Raw genomic sequence first — 13929 nt, 5'->3', positions numbered from 1 at the left:
AGTGACTCATAGTTGCAAGTATAATGGATAGATAGCTTTTCTGGTGTCAAGTTCATCTGTTTTTGATATGAGAATATAAACTATTAAAACCTTAAAGACTTCCCTATGGTTTATAATCCATAGATGTTCATGAAACTGGTAATTATTTTTTTTGTGTGAATACATCCCCTGTGTGAATAAATAAGATTTTGTTTATTTCTAGGCAGGGGAAGAGAGGGAGATGCATCAGTGTGCATCAGTGTTAGGGAGAGAAACATCAGTGTGTGGTTGCCTCTCACTCACCCTCTACTGGAGATCTGACCTGCAACCTAGGCATATGCCAGGACTGGGAATTGAACCAGTGACCCTTTAATTTGCAGGCTGGGGCTTGATCCACACCAGCCAGGGTTACATCCCTTATTTTTAATGCCAGTCATCTACTCTCAATAATTGTAGTTTGCTAGGAAAAATGCACCTATACTTTAATGTCAGAAGTGTGATTATATTTAATTTTATATTGTGAACTTCTAAAAGATAGACTCTATTGAATATATATTCTGGATAGTGCCACAAATCTAAGTCATCAATTATTTTTGGAAAATCCCAAATGTCTTTTCTTTCTCTAATATACAAAGTAACCTTAACAAAAATAGAAAGCGTACTTTCCTGGGTTGAGGAGTTGTTTTTAATAACACACAATGAAATTTCATTTACTTCATCAAATGTGTTTTGCTTCACCTGACTGACTAGCCTTTGGACTTTTCATAGCTTTCCACACCTACAATTTCCTTGTCCATTTTTGTTGTTGTTGTTGTTGTTCCATCAGTTGGTCTGGACGATTGTTAACAAACGACACTGGTGTTTCTACCACTGGACATTATGTATCATCTTTTTTCTTTGTACTTTAGATTCAAAGTTCGCTTACAACCACTCCCTCTTATGACTTTGGGAAACAGAAACCATGCCAGACTTGCTTTTGCTATAGGTCAAACAGCGCTAAAGAGACCTCTCAACCCTGGCTGTCGTGGCTCAGCGGGTTTAGTGCAGCCTGTGAACCAAGAGACCTTTCTACTCTGCTCCTATTTACTTTCAATGTTTATCAGAAGGGAGAGAATAATCAAGAATTAGGGAAAGCAAGCACATATGAACAAAAATAAACGTTTGCTTTTTAAGTTCATTTACAGATGAATCAAAGTGCTTTGCTGACTATACGCTGCTGGGAAGACAGTGGTCATTAGCAAGAAGTGAACGAAATCCAAGAAATGCCTAATATAGAGCTAATGTTCTCGCAAAAACTCAAAAATTTTTAAAGATTATGAATTAAGACTTAGAGAAGCGAATGAAACATTATGAAAGTATTAGAACTCAGAGAGTTGCTAGAGAAAACAAAACAAAACACAGTAACACACGTACAACCTGAATTTCTGAAAGCAGGAGAGTGGTTCCTCCAGCTCCGGAATGCTGGGAATTGTAGTTGAGAAAAGGGCGAAGATTTCTCAGTTGGAATTGTTCCTTCGCTTATTGCTTAGCGGACGGAGAGGCGTTTAGTCCAATCCAGGTTCCTGAGTTCTCATTGGATCCTCCCATTTAACACTTAGTGCATTTCCCTAGGTCACCAATGAACGCTTTAGTGCAAGAAAGCCTTCACAGATTGGGTAGTTTATCCTGGCATTGCAATAGTATCAGCCAATCAGAGGACAGAACTGATGGAGGTTTCAGGGTCATGGGGGAGAGTCTGTAGAACCTTTTCCGCTGGCGCCCTCGGTCTTTGGCTCTTTGAGTAAGTCCGGGTTGGTGTTTCTGTGGCCGTGCCTTCGGGTCCCTGTATCTCATCCGTTGGTGTGGCCCTGATGGTGCGGCAGGCCCCGGACTCCTAAAGCTCTGGGACGGTACGTAGGGTCAAGGGGAGGCAGACAGAGCGGCGGATACAGGAAGGCCGTGGAGAGAAGACTCTGCACCAAGTCGGCGAATCTGCCGGGGCCGGGGTGCTGTGTCTGCTTTCTTATCAGGACCCAGCAGTGCGTCCCACCATCTCATTAAAGCGCCTTGCTCCCACGTGTCCTGTGAAAATGTTAGCTTTATTCACTTCTTCCCCCGCACGTCGGATCTTTACGGAGCCTATCATTATTAATGAATGTTATCTCACTTCATCTCTCCAGGTGGTTCTTTGATAACTTTGTGTTAGTTTTGTGCAACTGCGTGCCTACACTGAGCATAATGACAAGGTTGTGTTTGGCTTCATTTACATTTGTATTTTTAAAGCTGTTCTTGGGGTATTGGTGTTGTTAGCAACTCCTTGGAGGTAGTGTAGTGATATATCAGGGTGGTGCGGGACATACCTCAGAATCTGGCGAAATAGAAGTACCCAAGTGATCAAGTGTTCTTGTTTGGTAATTGCCGGTACTCATATCATCTTCAGTTTTAATTTTCTTTGCTTTGGACAACCACTCAGGTTTATTATGTGAGGAAACTGAGGCTCGGAGGAGGTAACCTACTTCTCAAAGAGTTACTGTTGCTAGTGAGGGGAAAGCCAGATATAATCTCATTGCTTATGCTGTCTTTTAAAAATTCACTTAACTGATTAGATTGTGTATGTGCTCTCTGTATTGCTCCTAGTAGATGAGAGCTTAATAATTGGAAATGAATCGTAAATCTTGGCTAAAAGAAAAAAATCTTTAAGACATCTGCCCAGTTACAAGGGTCTCATATCTACCACCTCACTCTTATCTTTTCACACTGTAGTTCCCTGAGCATCACAGCCCTCCCCTTGAAGTTTATTGAAAATGCAGAATTTCAGGCCTCCCCCAACTTACTAAATTAGAACCTGCTTTTTAACAAGATCTCTAAGATGATCAGGTTGCTTGTTAAAGTTTGAGGAGTATGCGTTGTCTTACAATGATTTGTACAAATTGAGCCAAACAAAAGAGAAAGTAAATGGCATATAGTATGTCTATTTGGGTTCTAATAAGACTGGAACTATAAAGACAGAAATGTTTGGTGTTTTTTTTTACTTTTTTTATTTGCTAGTGAGGATATGAGTTTTTTAAATTAAATATGTCTGTATTGGCAATTTCAGCTTCGCATCCAAAAGTCTTAAAATATACATGAATACTTATATAGTATTTGAAAACTACCTTGTAAGACAGCAAGTGTTGGTCTTAAAAAAGCTGAAACAAAAGAAATGTTAAGTATCACTGCTGACAGTTAAATAAAATTTCAAGAACTTTCTGTTACTCACACACAGTCTGTGCACAAATTTCCCACCATAATTTCTTCCCACAAGTTTGTTCCAGTTGCTTTGGAAGGAGGGGGTAGATACTACTGGTGGTTTTTCCAAGTTATTAATTTGACTATCGGATAATAAAACAAACCTAGTTCCAAATTCACTTATCCTCATGTTGCTAAGTACTTAAAGAGTCTTGTAGAATTTTTAATGTTCAGGATTTTATCCAGATGTTCATAACCATGTTAGAAAGACGTGGCATTTATAAACTAACATAAAGTTTTAATGTTTTTTATTTGTGCCAGCAATCATCTGGTGTGCTTACTAAAAAAAGTCATGGGCCTTGCCCCCCCAAAATTCCTTTTTAGGTCTGGGTTGGATCTTGGAATCTGTATTTTAATAACAATCCCACTTGATTCTGTTGGGTGCTATGCAGGTCCACACCTTGGTGTTAGTATTTTAGGTGGAAATGCAACTAGAAAGCAAGATTATTTTCTTTTTTGTTGCTATAAAATTGCTTACTTCAGTGAATTTAAAAATTATTTTGAGGTCTGCCAATTTTGGGAATAAGAGGATAGGATTGGTCCTGGTCAGGGAGCTCAGTTAAAGCCTCATCCCAATACTCCAAGGTTGTTGGTTCCATTTCTGGTCAAGACAGGTTCAAGAAACAACCAATGAATGCATAAATAAGAGGAACAGCAAATCAATGTTTCTCTCTCTCCCTCTCCTTCCATCCCACCCTCCCTCCATTCCTTTCTTTTCACTCAAAAATCAATTTTTATTTATTTTTTTTTGAAGATTTTATTTATTGCCCTGGCTGGTGTGGCTCAGTGGATTGAGTGTGGGCCTGCGAACTAAAAGGCTACTGGTTCGATTTCCAGTTAGGGCACATGCTTGGGTTGCAGGCCTGGTCCCCAGGTGGGGGAATATGAGGGGCAGTTGATTGATGTATGAAAAATAAATAAAATCTTTATTTTTAGAGAGGGGAAGGGGGGAAGAAAGAGAGGGAGAGAAACATCAATGTGTGGTTGTCTCTCACATGCTCACTATTGGGGGCCTGGCACACAACCCAGACATGTGCCCTGACTGGGAATCAAACCAGCCACCGTTTGGTTCACAGGCCGACACTCAATCCACTGAGCCACACCAGCCAGGGTCAAAAATCAGTTTTTAAAAAAGAGAGAGTATAGAGTAGAATGAATGCTAAAATACATTGCTTAGAAACATTTTTCCTGTGAAGGCTAACATTTTTATCAAACAACTTGAGTATTTGTGTGAAGTTGATAGAATTAATGCAGAAACACTTATGCGCGTATTGGGATTAAAGTTCTAACTTTTTGCACACTTGTTTCCATATTCTCAGCTGTTCCAAAGCTATGTAAAATTAGCTATGTGAACTCTGCAGTCCACAGATATCAAGAATATTAAAGTAAGAAACATGAACTCTGACATTGAGAAGTTCTTTCCTGAAATTTTACACAGGAACTCATCTAATTTAAGGAAGCAAATCACAGCTTCTGCCTGCCTTTCTTGCCTTCATTTTTTTTAAAAATATTTTTTATTTGATTATTTTTAGAGAGAGTGGAAAGGAAAGGAGAAAGGGAGGGAGAAAAACATCAATCAGCCGCCTCTCGTAGGCAAGCCCACAACCCAGGCACACGCAGTTGACCAGAACTGAACTAGTGACCTTTTTGCCTTGTAGTCGATACTCAACCAACTGAGCTTCACCAGTCAGAGCTCTTGCCTTCATTTAAGTGGCATAGCAAATGCAGTGCTTGACCACAGCTTTGGCCTCTGCTTGTTATGTTTGTATATGAGATGCCTCATTGTATTACGTACCCTTTCCTATGCATATCCTTATTTGAGCCCTCTCCTTATCACTGGGCTTTGAGGATTGATAGTTTTAACTATTTTGACTTTTGTTCATCTCAAAGGAACAGGAAGGCTGTAAGTTTTCAAAGTTTTCCCATTGAATAGTTTGTTTTCTAAGGACTCTTTAGATGAGAATGGAGCTCTCCAGTTCCAAGGCCAATGTTACATGTAAAAAACCATCACCTAGAGTGTTTAGTTCTTAACTGTGACTTGACTCTTGGACATTTGAGCCAGTAACTGGTTTTGTAGGTTCCATTTTGGATAGGGTTTGTGTTGGTGGTAGCACATATAGCTGATGGGTAGGTGGTTTGTGAACAGAGATATTTAGCCTCTTGGTACTAGAAGCACCTAAGAGACAACATGTCCCCAAACCTGTCTTACCCTTTGTATTCAGTGTACCGTTTTTTTATTCGATGATTTTTTTTTTTGAGAGAGAGAAATACTGACATGTTCTAATTATTTATGCATTTATTGGTTGCTTCTTGTATGTGTCCTGACTGGAGATCCAACCTGCAACCTTAGTGTATTGGGACGATGCTCTAACCAACTGAGCTACCCAGCCAGGGATGCTGATTTTCCTTAAATCTTTTTTTAAATTGCCACAGGAACTAACATTTTCATTTTCAGAAGATTACCTGCTGAATACTACTGTGATAAAGCCCTGTTTTCTGAGTCCTTTATTTTGCATTTGCTTGTAGACTTAAAAACTTTATAAATTTAATGTTTTTTATCTGGAATGATTTTTTTGAATGTGGTATGGGTTAAAGATCCTTAGTAGTGGTGTTAAAATTTCTTAGAAGTTATTCCAATTTATTGAATAATCTTAGTGTTTTTTATTTATTTTTGATGCCATGTAACTTTTAATTTCATTTATTGAGAATATACTGTGTGCCAGGCACCACTCTAAGCCCTTTACATGTATTTTTATTTAATTTGGACAAGACATCATTTGGTAGCTGCTATAACTAACTCCTTTTTACAGATTAAGAAACAGACAAAGAATTTAAGTGAGTTGCCTAAAATCATAGTTACCAAGTAGTGGAGCCTGGGTCTAACTTATTGAGAGCCTGCTTTCTTATACTAAATGTATAAATAACTTTCCTGGGTGTAGTGTCTTTCTCTCTCTCTAACCCCACCCTAGTCTAGCTGCTTTACTTACAATGAGCACACATTTTAATACATGGTAAAGCCAGTTCTACTTTATTGTCTTTTTCCTTCAAAATAACTTGAATAGCCTTTCTAGAGTTATAATTTTGTTTCCAGCACTCTATCTCAGTTGGCAGTATTATTGAAATGAGCATTAAACTTACTAATTTGTGGAAAGTATTTGCACCTTTATATTCATCCTAACAAGGAGTGTGTTGTGTGACTTAGTTAACTGAAGTTACTGTTTTTAACTTTCTGCTTATATGAAGATTATTTTGAAATATTTTGTTTCTTAGACTTTTGTATGTTTAGCATGTTACATTTTCTAAAATATCCTGTTCACTTTTATTGGAAAAAGGTATGCTGAATTTAAAATAATTGTATTGCAAGTAGAAAGTCTGCTGACCAATTTAGGAGATAGTAAATAAGATTTTAGCCCATTTCTGTACTGTACTAATTTTTGTCACTCAGGGCAAATTATTTAACTTCTCTGTGGTTGTGACTGTTTGACTGTTTACTTAACTGTTAAATGAATCAACCAAATTCTGTTTCATTCTTCTGAAGGTGGTACATGCAGAGACAGACTGGTGTGCTTAGATTTAGTTCAGATTCACTGTGACCTCCTTAACTCCACTGGACTGAGGCCCAGGGAGAGACACCCCTCTTGGTTTCTTTGTTCACAGCCTTCTTTGACTCTTTCTTTTTTCCTAGTGGGTTTTATCTTTTATAGACTCGGTTTGTTGGGTTTTGTTCATAGACGAATAAGAAAGAAAGCTGTCAGCAAGCCACTTTTCCCTGAGGTGGGACTTAGGCTCCAGAAATGTTCTAGAGAAAAAAAACACTTAGCAGTGTACAGTTTGAGAAATGTAGCAAAGGTTACAAAATTGAATTGTAAAGCTCTTGTTTATTATAGTGTGTTGGTGTTAAAGTATGTATTACTAAAAGGAATTTATTAGAATATGGAAGATGACATATGTTCTTTAAACATTGTGCACACATAAAAAACTTGATTTTTATTTTAGTCAACTTTTTATGTTCATTTTACTTTAAACCAGGAGTGTCAAACTCATTTTCACCAGGGGCCACATCAGCCTTGAGGTTGCTTTCAAAGGGCCGAATGCAATTTCAACTCTTTAACAGTTAAGGAGTAGTTACATTTATATAGTCCTAAAATTATTTTGGCCCTTTGAAAGCAACTGGGAGGCTGATGTGGCCCCCGGTGAAAATGAGTTTGACACCCCTGCTTTAAACAGTGGAATTGCCAATTCTTTTTTGTGATTTATATTTACCTGTTTCTTTTTAAAGGTGTTATAATCCTGATTACTTAATGAGTGCCATAATATACTTCAGCCTAGAACTAATTTTGCAAACTGTTTCTACAGAATTTAAGAAGATTTCGTTCATGTGTATGGCATAGGAGATGAATTCTTCTTCCTCCACCATGAATGAAGAACCCGATGCTCTATCAGTAGTTAACCAGCTGCGGGATCTAGCTGCAGATCCATTAAATAGAAGAGCCATTGTCCAGGACCAGGGATGCCTGCCTGGCCTTATTTTATTTATGGACCATCCCAACCCCCCTGTTGTCCACTCGGCTTTGCTCGTAAGTCACCTTTAGTAATTTCAATTTCAGTGCTGTGATTTTGCAGTTAAGGAGAATATGAAGAAGTGTTAGGTGACATGCTAAAAAATCAGTGACTCTAGAGCAAATAATGGTCTATTTCTATATGTGCAAACATGTATGTGTGTGACTAGTCCTTTTACAGAAATGATAGCATGCTACACGGAGGCATTATAACAAGGTACTTAGTTGTTTTGTTTTTATTTTGTAATAGCTTTATTATGATCTAAATCACACCATACAGTTCACCTATTTAAAGTGTACAATTAAGTGGTTTTTAGTATATTCATAGAGTTGTGCATCCATCACCACAATTAGTTTTACAACATTTTCATCACCTCAGAAACTCTACTCTTCACATATTCCTCATTTCCCCACCCTGTTTCCCTAAGTGGCCACTACTTTCTGTCTTTCTGTGTTTGCCTGTTTCAGCAAAAATGTCTATATGTTTTTAATATACATATACATAAAATCTTATGTGGTCTTTGTGACTGTTTCGCTGAGCATAATGTTTACTACACTGCAACATGTATCAGTACCTTATTGCTGTTAATGGCTGAATAATATTTCTTACAGTGATATGCCACATTTTGTTGGCATAAATGATGAATGGATAAATTCATCAGTAGGTAAATTGTATTGTTTTGATATATGATGGGAAAGAAAGATAAGGGAAGGAAAAGAAAAGAAAAATATAAGGATCATAGCTAATAATATAGAAGGAACTCCCCTGTTAGGAGAAATTTGGGGGCTAGAGAAACATATTAAAGAACAACAGCAGACAATCAGGCAAATCCAGAATGTGGTCATTTCTGGAGTACAGATAATCTGGTTCTATTAAACAATAAATAGCTTTAAAAAGAAAGCCAGTTGGGGTGGAGCAGGGGGATAGGAGTAACTATTATAAGTTGAAACAGACTTAAGGGACTTATCATCTAGTTGTAACATGTGAACCTGATTTTGATCCTGATTTGAACAAATCAACTGTAAACATACTTTTAGATTTCTTGAAATGAGTATGGATCATATAGTAGATGATATTAGAGAACCATTAATACCTTTGCAGGGTAATGATAATAGTATGATAACATTAAGTTAATAAAAAACCCATTAACTTCTCAGGGATGTACTGAAGTATTTACAAATGAGAGGATGTGTTCTCTGAGATTTGCTATAAAATACTCGAGCGTGGTTATGGGCAGGGAGCGTAGATGACACAGGATTGCCAAGTGGTTGATACTTGTTGCATCTGAATGATGGGTACGCAGAGGTCACCACACATTTTCCTCTCTACTATTCTAAAATTTTCATAACAAAATGTTCAAAAGAAAATTAATGCAGAACATTTTAAAGTTATTGTCCTTAAGAACCCATGATAAATTCCCATTTAGCCTTAATTTTACAAGTTCATACAGAAAATACAGGCTTTTCCTTTTTGAAATTCAAATGATGTAATACAGAGTTCCTATTTTGCCTTCATAAAATGAAGTTTAATGGGCAAAACACACATTTATATAATGAATAGTAGTAATGGAAAGTTTTCATGGTCTCCAGTCTTGGTCCTTTTTCAATAAGAATTTCAGTAAGAATGAGAAGAGAGGGTTGGTTTCTAGGTAGGGACTTGGGGTGAAGGAATTTTTATTTTGAAAAGCAGACTAGACTTGAACCTTTCAATTCAGAAGGCAAGGGGTTGCAAGAATGGGAGAAGTCTGAGGAAAAGGTTCTCATAGTTACACAAAGTGGGAAAGGTTACCAAGTGGGGCGAATAGTGGGATTGTTCACAGGTGTTGAGGGGCTGATTAGTTTGGTAGCGCTGAGTTGAAATAATACGGCTTATGAAATTCCTTTCTCGCCCCTCTTTGGTCCTACTGTAGGTCCTGAGAGCCAAGTAGTTGGATTTGTTCAGGGTTGATTCTTGCTTATGTAAGTTGGACAGAACAACTGTGGGAGAGAGTGGAAGATTTTTGGCAAGGGAGTGGTTGAAATGATAGACTGTAGCTGCTAGGCTGCATAGGAAGGTAAGTAAAGTCATGAAGGGACAGAGCTAAAGAGAAAGTAAGAGGGATCAGTGGTGGGTGAAAGTTCCTAAGGAGATTGAGGAACAGGTGTGTTTTTATAATTTCATCCTCACTGTTGGCTTATTAGCTGTACCCTTTTTTTAAAAAAAAAAATTTGTGATCACTCTAGGTTTACAGTATGCATCTTTAATTTACCAAAATCTGCCTTTAAATAAATCACACACTTCTGTATAATGTTAGAAGCATACAACGGTGTATTTCCATTTCTTCCACCTGTCCTTTGTGCTATTTTTTGTTATACACTTTACATATGTTAAAAAATCCACAGCCCTGGCTGGTGTGGCTCAGTGGATTGAGTGCCCACCTGTGAACCGAAAGGTCACCAGTTCCATTCCTGGTCAGGGCACATGTGTGGGTTGTGGGCTGGGTCCCCAGTTGGGGACGTGCAAGAGGCAGCCAATCCATGTATTTCTCGCACATTGCTGTTTCTCTCCCTCTCATTCTCCCTCCCTTCCCCTCTCTCTAAAAGTAAGTAAATTAAATCTTTTTTAAAAATCTACAGTATTTTTTGCTTTAAACAGTTACCTTTTAAGGAGATTAAAATTTTAAATCAAACGTATTTTATATTTATCCTCATATTTACCATTTCTGGTGTTTTTTAGTCCTTTCATATTGATTCATATTTCCACTGGTGTCCTTTTTGTTCTGCCTGAGGAATTTCAACATGTTTTGTATTGTGGATTTGCTTTTTCTAAAGGTGTTTCTTGTCTGGCCCATATGATTTCTAATAAGAAGACTTTTGTAATTCTTACATTTGTCCCAGTCTATATAATGCCTTTTCCTGGCTTTTGTGAGTTTATCACTGGTTTTCAACCAATGATTATGATGTGCCTGAAATGGATGGCTGTCTTTTTATTTTGTTCTGCTTGGGATTTGTTGAGCTTCTTTGATCTGTGGGTTAATAGTTTTCATAAATTTGGAGGAAATTGTCATTTATTACTTTTTCAAGTGTTTCCTGTCTCCTTCCTCTTACTTGTCTGGAACTTCAGTTACATGAATGTTAGATTTTCATGTCACCCCACAGGTCACTGTTGCAATGCTTCTTTTTTCTTTTATTTGTCTCCCCCCCCCCCCCCCCCCAATGCTTCATGTTGGGTAGTTTTCATTGCGTTTTAAAGCTTACTGATCTTTTTTTCTGTACTGTCTAATATGCTATTAATCTTATCCAGGATGCTTTTCATTTCAGATAGTATGTTTTTGTCCTCTAGAAGTTAGCGTTGGGTCTTTTAAATATCTACTAGCTTTTCCTCACTGTGCTCATATTTTTGTTTTTTACTCATCCTTGAGCATATGGAGCATAATTAATATATTAATTTTAAAAAATATTTTATTTATTTATTTTTTAGAGAGGGAAGGAAAGGAGAAAGAGAGAGAAACATCAGTGTGCGGTTGCTGGGGGCTGTGGCCTGCAACCCAGGCATGTGCCCTGACTGGGGATCGAACCTGTGACACTTTGGTTCACAGCCCACGCTCAATCCACTGAGCTACGCCAGCCAGGAATATATTAATTTAAAGGTTTATTATATTCTCATTTGAGAGAGAGGGGGAGAGGAAGAGAGAGAGAAACTTCAGTGTGAGAAACACTGATTGGCTGCCTTTTGCACATACCCCAAGTGGGGATTGAGTCTGCAGCCTGGGCATGCACCCTGACCAAGAATCGAACTGGTGACCTTCTGGTTATGGGACTACACTTCAACCAACTGACCCATGTTGGTCAGGGCTAGAGCATATTATAACAGCTGTTTTGTTTTCTAATTTTCTTATTTTTCTAATTCCATCTTTGTTATTTGTAGGTTTGTTTTTATTGATTTTTTTCCTGGTTATGGATTATATTTTCATGCTTTTTATACCTGGTAATTTTTTTTAAAAGATTTTATTTATTTATTTTTAGAGAGAGGGGAAGGGAAGGAGAAGGAGAGGGAGAGAAACACCAATGTGTGGTTGCTCTCATGTGCCCCCAGCTGGGGACTTGGGCCACAACCCAGGCATGTGCCTTGACTGGGACTCGAACCAGCAACCCTTTGGTTCGTAGGCCTTTGCTCAGTCCACTGAGCTACACCAGCCTGGGCTACTTATTAATTTTTAATCAGATGTCAGACATTACAAATTTTATAGTTTTGGGTTTTTGCGGGGGGGTTTTGTATTTCTATAAATATTCTTGTACTTTGTTCTGGGTTGCAGTTAAGTTACTTGGAATGAGTTCAATCCTTTCCAGGCTTGTTTTGAAGCTTTGTTGAGTGAGTCCAAAGTAGCCTGTATTCTATGATATCACTGTTAAGGGGAGGCTCTTCTGAGAATTCCCCCTGATACCTCAATACATGTGAGGTCCTTTCACCGCTGGCAGGCAGTACCACGAACTCTTCCCAGCCAGTGTGAGCTTCAGGCATTGTTTTCCCTGCTTTCTGGTGGCCTTTTACCCCCCAAGCATGTGCAAGCCAGTATTCAACCAAAGATTCTTAGAGACTCCCTCCAGAGATCTGTGGTGGGAGTGCTGTTGCTGTGGAGATCCCTCTTCTCTGTTATTCTGCTTTGCAAATTCTAGCCTCCTGGGGGTGTTTTCTGACACCAACCAAATTCTCAGATCTTCTGTGGATACCAGCTGGGTGTTCAACAATCCATTTCAATTTTGACATTACCTGGAGCTACTAAACTTCCCAGGTTAAAGGTTCAGACCCACAAAACTGCCTTTCCTTCAAAGGTCAGTTGCAAGTATCCAGTCACCCATATTTCTAACTGAGCAGCTATAAATTGGGTATTAGATTTGACCCCCTCCTCAGGCTCAAGAACTCATGAAGTCACTTTATTTATGTTTACTAGTTTATTTTAAAGCATACACATGAACAGGTACATAGGTCAAAGTTTGGAAGGACCTTTTGTCCCTGTGGAGTTGGAGTCTGCCACCCTCCTGGCAGGTAGGTGTATTTACCAATTCAGAGACTCATCTCCTTGTTCAGTAAGACACACTCCTGCCACCCAGAAAATTCCAAGGGTTTTAGACGTTTTGTGCCAGGAACCAGACAGGGACCAAATATTTATTTCTTATTACAGTATACCACTCCAGCCTCCCCAACTCTGATCTCTGACCTCCTAAATCAGCAAGACCAGTGGGCTCCATTCAGGCTCCCCCTCCCTGTGCTACACTCTTGAAACTGCCTCCAAAGCAGTAGATGAAGCAATTGTAGGGCCCACTTTGTCATTTCCCTTCTCTCAGGGATTATAATTCTATGCTGCCTCTTGTCCTGGTTCTTAGTTTTTTAATGGAGGGATAGCAGTTCCGTGGCATTTAATCCTCTAAGGACTGAAGTGAAATTAAGGTATGAGAAGTTGCGGAAAGGATAGGAGATTGTAGTTGGAGAGGTTGTTGGATTTGTGGTTGCATAGATGTTATCATTTTTGGTAAAGAGCAGGCACTGTGGAAGTGAAGGGTACAGGACCAGTAGAAAAGGTGAAGGTTAGTGAACTGAGATAGCTGAGTTTTGGATGGTGTAGTTCACAGAGGTATTCTGGAAATCATGTACCAAAGTCTTTGATGAATGGTGAGAGATTAGGAAGGGGGTCTATAACCAGCTAATGAAATCTCTAAAGAATCAGAATGTCCCTAAAGGAAGTACTTGCAAAATGTACTTTATAAAGAAAGCACCCTAGAAAAATTGAACTTAGAAAGTAGAAATTAGTGAGGTGAGTTCACCTTCTGCTTTTCAGTTAAAAAAAAAAGAAAGAAAAAACAAAGAGAGACATTTTAAAGGTGAATTGTAAAACTAGAAGCATTCGATTCCATAAAGGTGGTTGTGTGGTTTGTGCCCCTCAACAATTTATTTTAATTTAAATGTGAAAAGCATGATGGCTGTGGGGACTACTTCCTGAAATTAATAAATGAAATATCATTCCTTGTATCCTTCACAAGATGAAGCGGTGAAAATAAAGCCAGAACAAACTAAATTTGACCTTGCAGATGTTAGGAACCTTCATTTCAAAGAGCAGAATCAGCTGCTTCAGCTCAAAGGATCGTT

The 13929-nt window shown here is 38.4% G+C and overlaps 1 protein-coding gene across 3 annotated transcripts in view; it reads left to right on the top strand.

The window, feature by feature from the left end:
- The first annotated feature begins 1683 nt into the window (after nt 1-1683).
- Nucleotides 1684-13929, top strand: part of ARMC1 (armadillo repeat containing 1) — a 33184-nt gene continuing 20938 nt past the window's right edge. Inside the window, exons 1-2 of one of the 3 annotated variants that reach the window (XM_028533648.2) lie at nt 1684-1868; nt 7603-7823. In XM_028533648.2, coding sequence (XP_028389449.1) covers nt 7641-7823 — 183 coding nt within the window. In that variant the 5' untranslated portion in view covers nt 1684-1868; nt 7603-7640. The remainder of the gene's footprint in view (nt 1869-7602; nt 7824-13929) is intronic. The other 2 variants (XR_004904366.1, XM_028533649.2) reach the window with 2 other exon arrangements.

This window comes from Phyllostomus discolor, chromosome 7 (assembly GCF_004126475.2).
Source record: "Phyllostomus discolor isolate MPI-MPIP mPhyDis1 chromosome 7, mPhyDis1.pri.v3, whole genome shotgun sequence".
NCBI classification, from domain to species: domain Eukaryota; kingdom Metazoa; phylum Chordata; class Mammalia; order Chiroptera; family Phyllostomidae; genus Phyllostomus; species Phyllostomus discolor.
The sequence above is the reverse complement of the archived record's forward strand: the minus strand, read 5'-3'. Positions and strand labels throughout refer to the sequence as shown.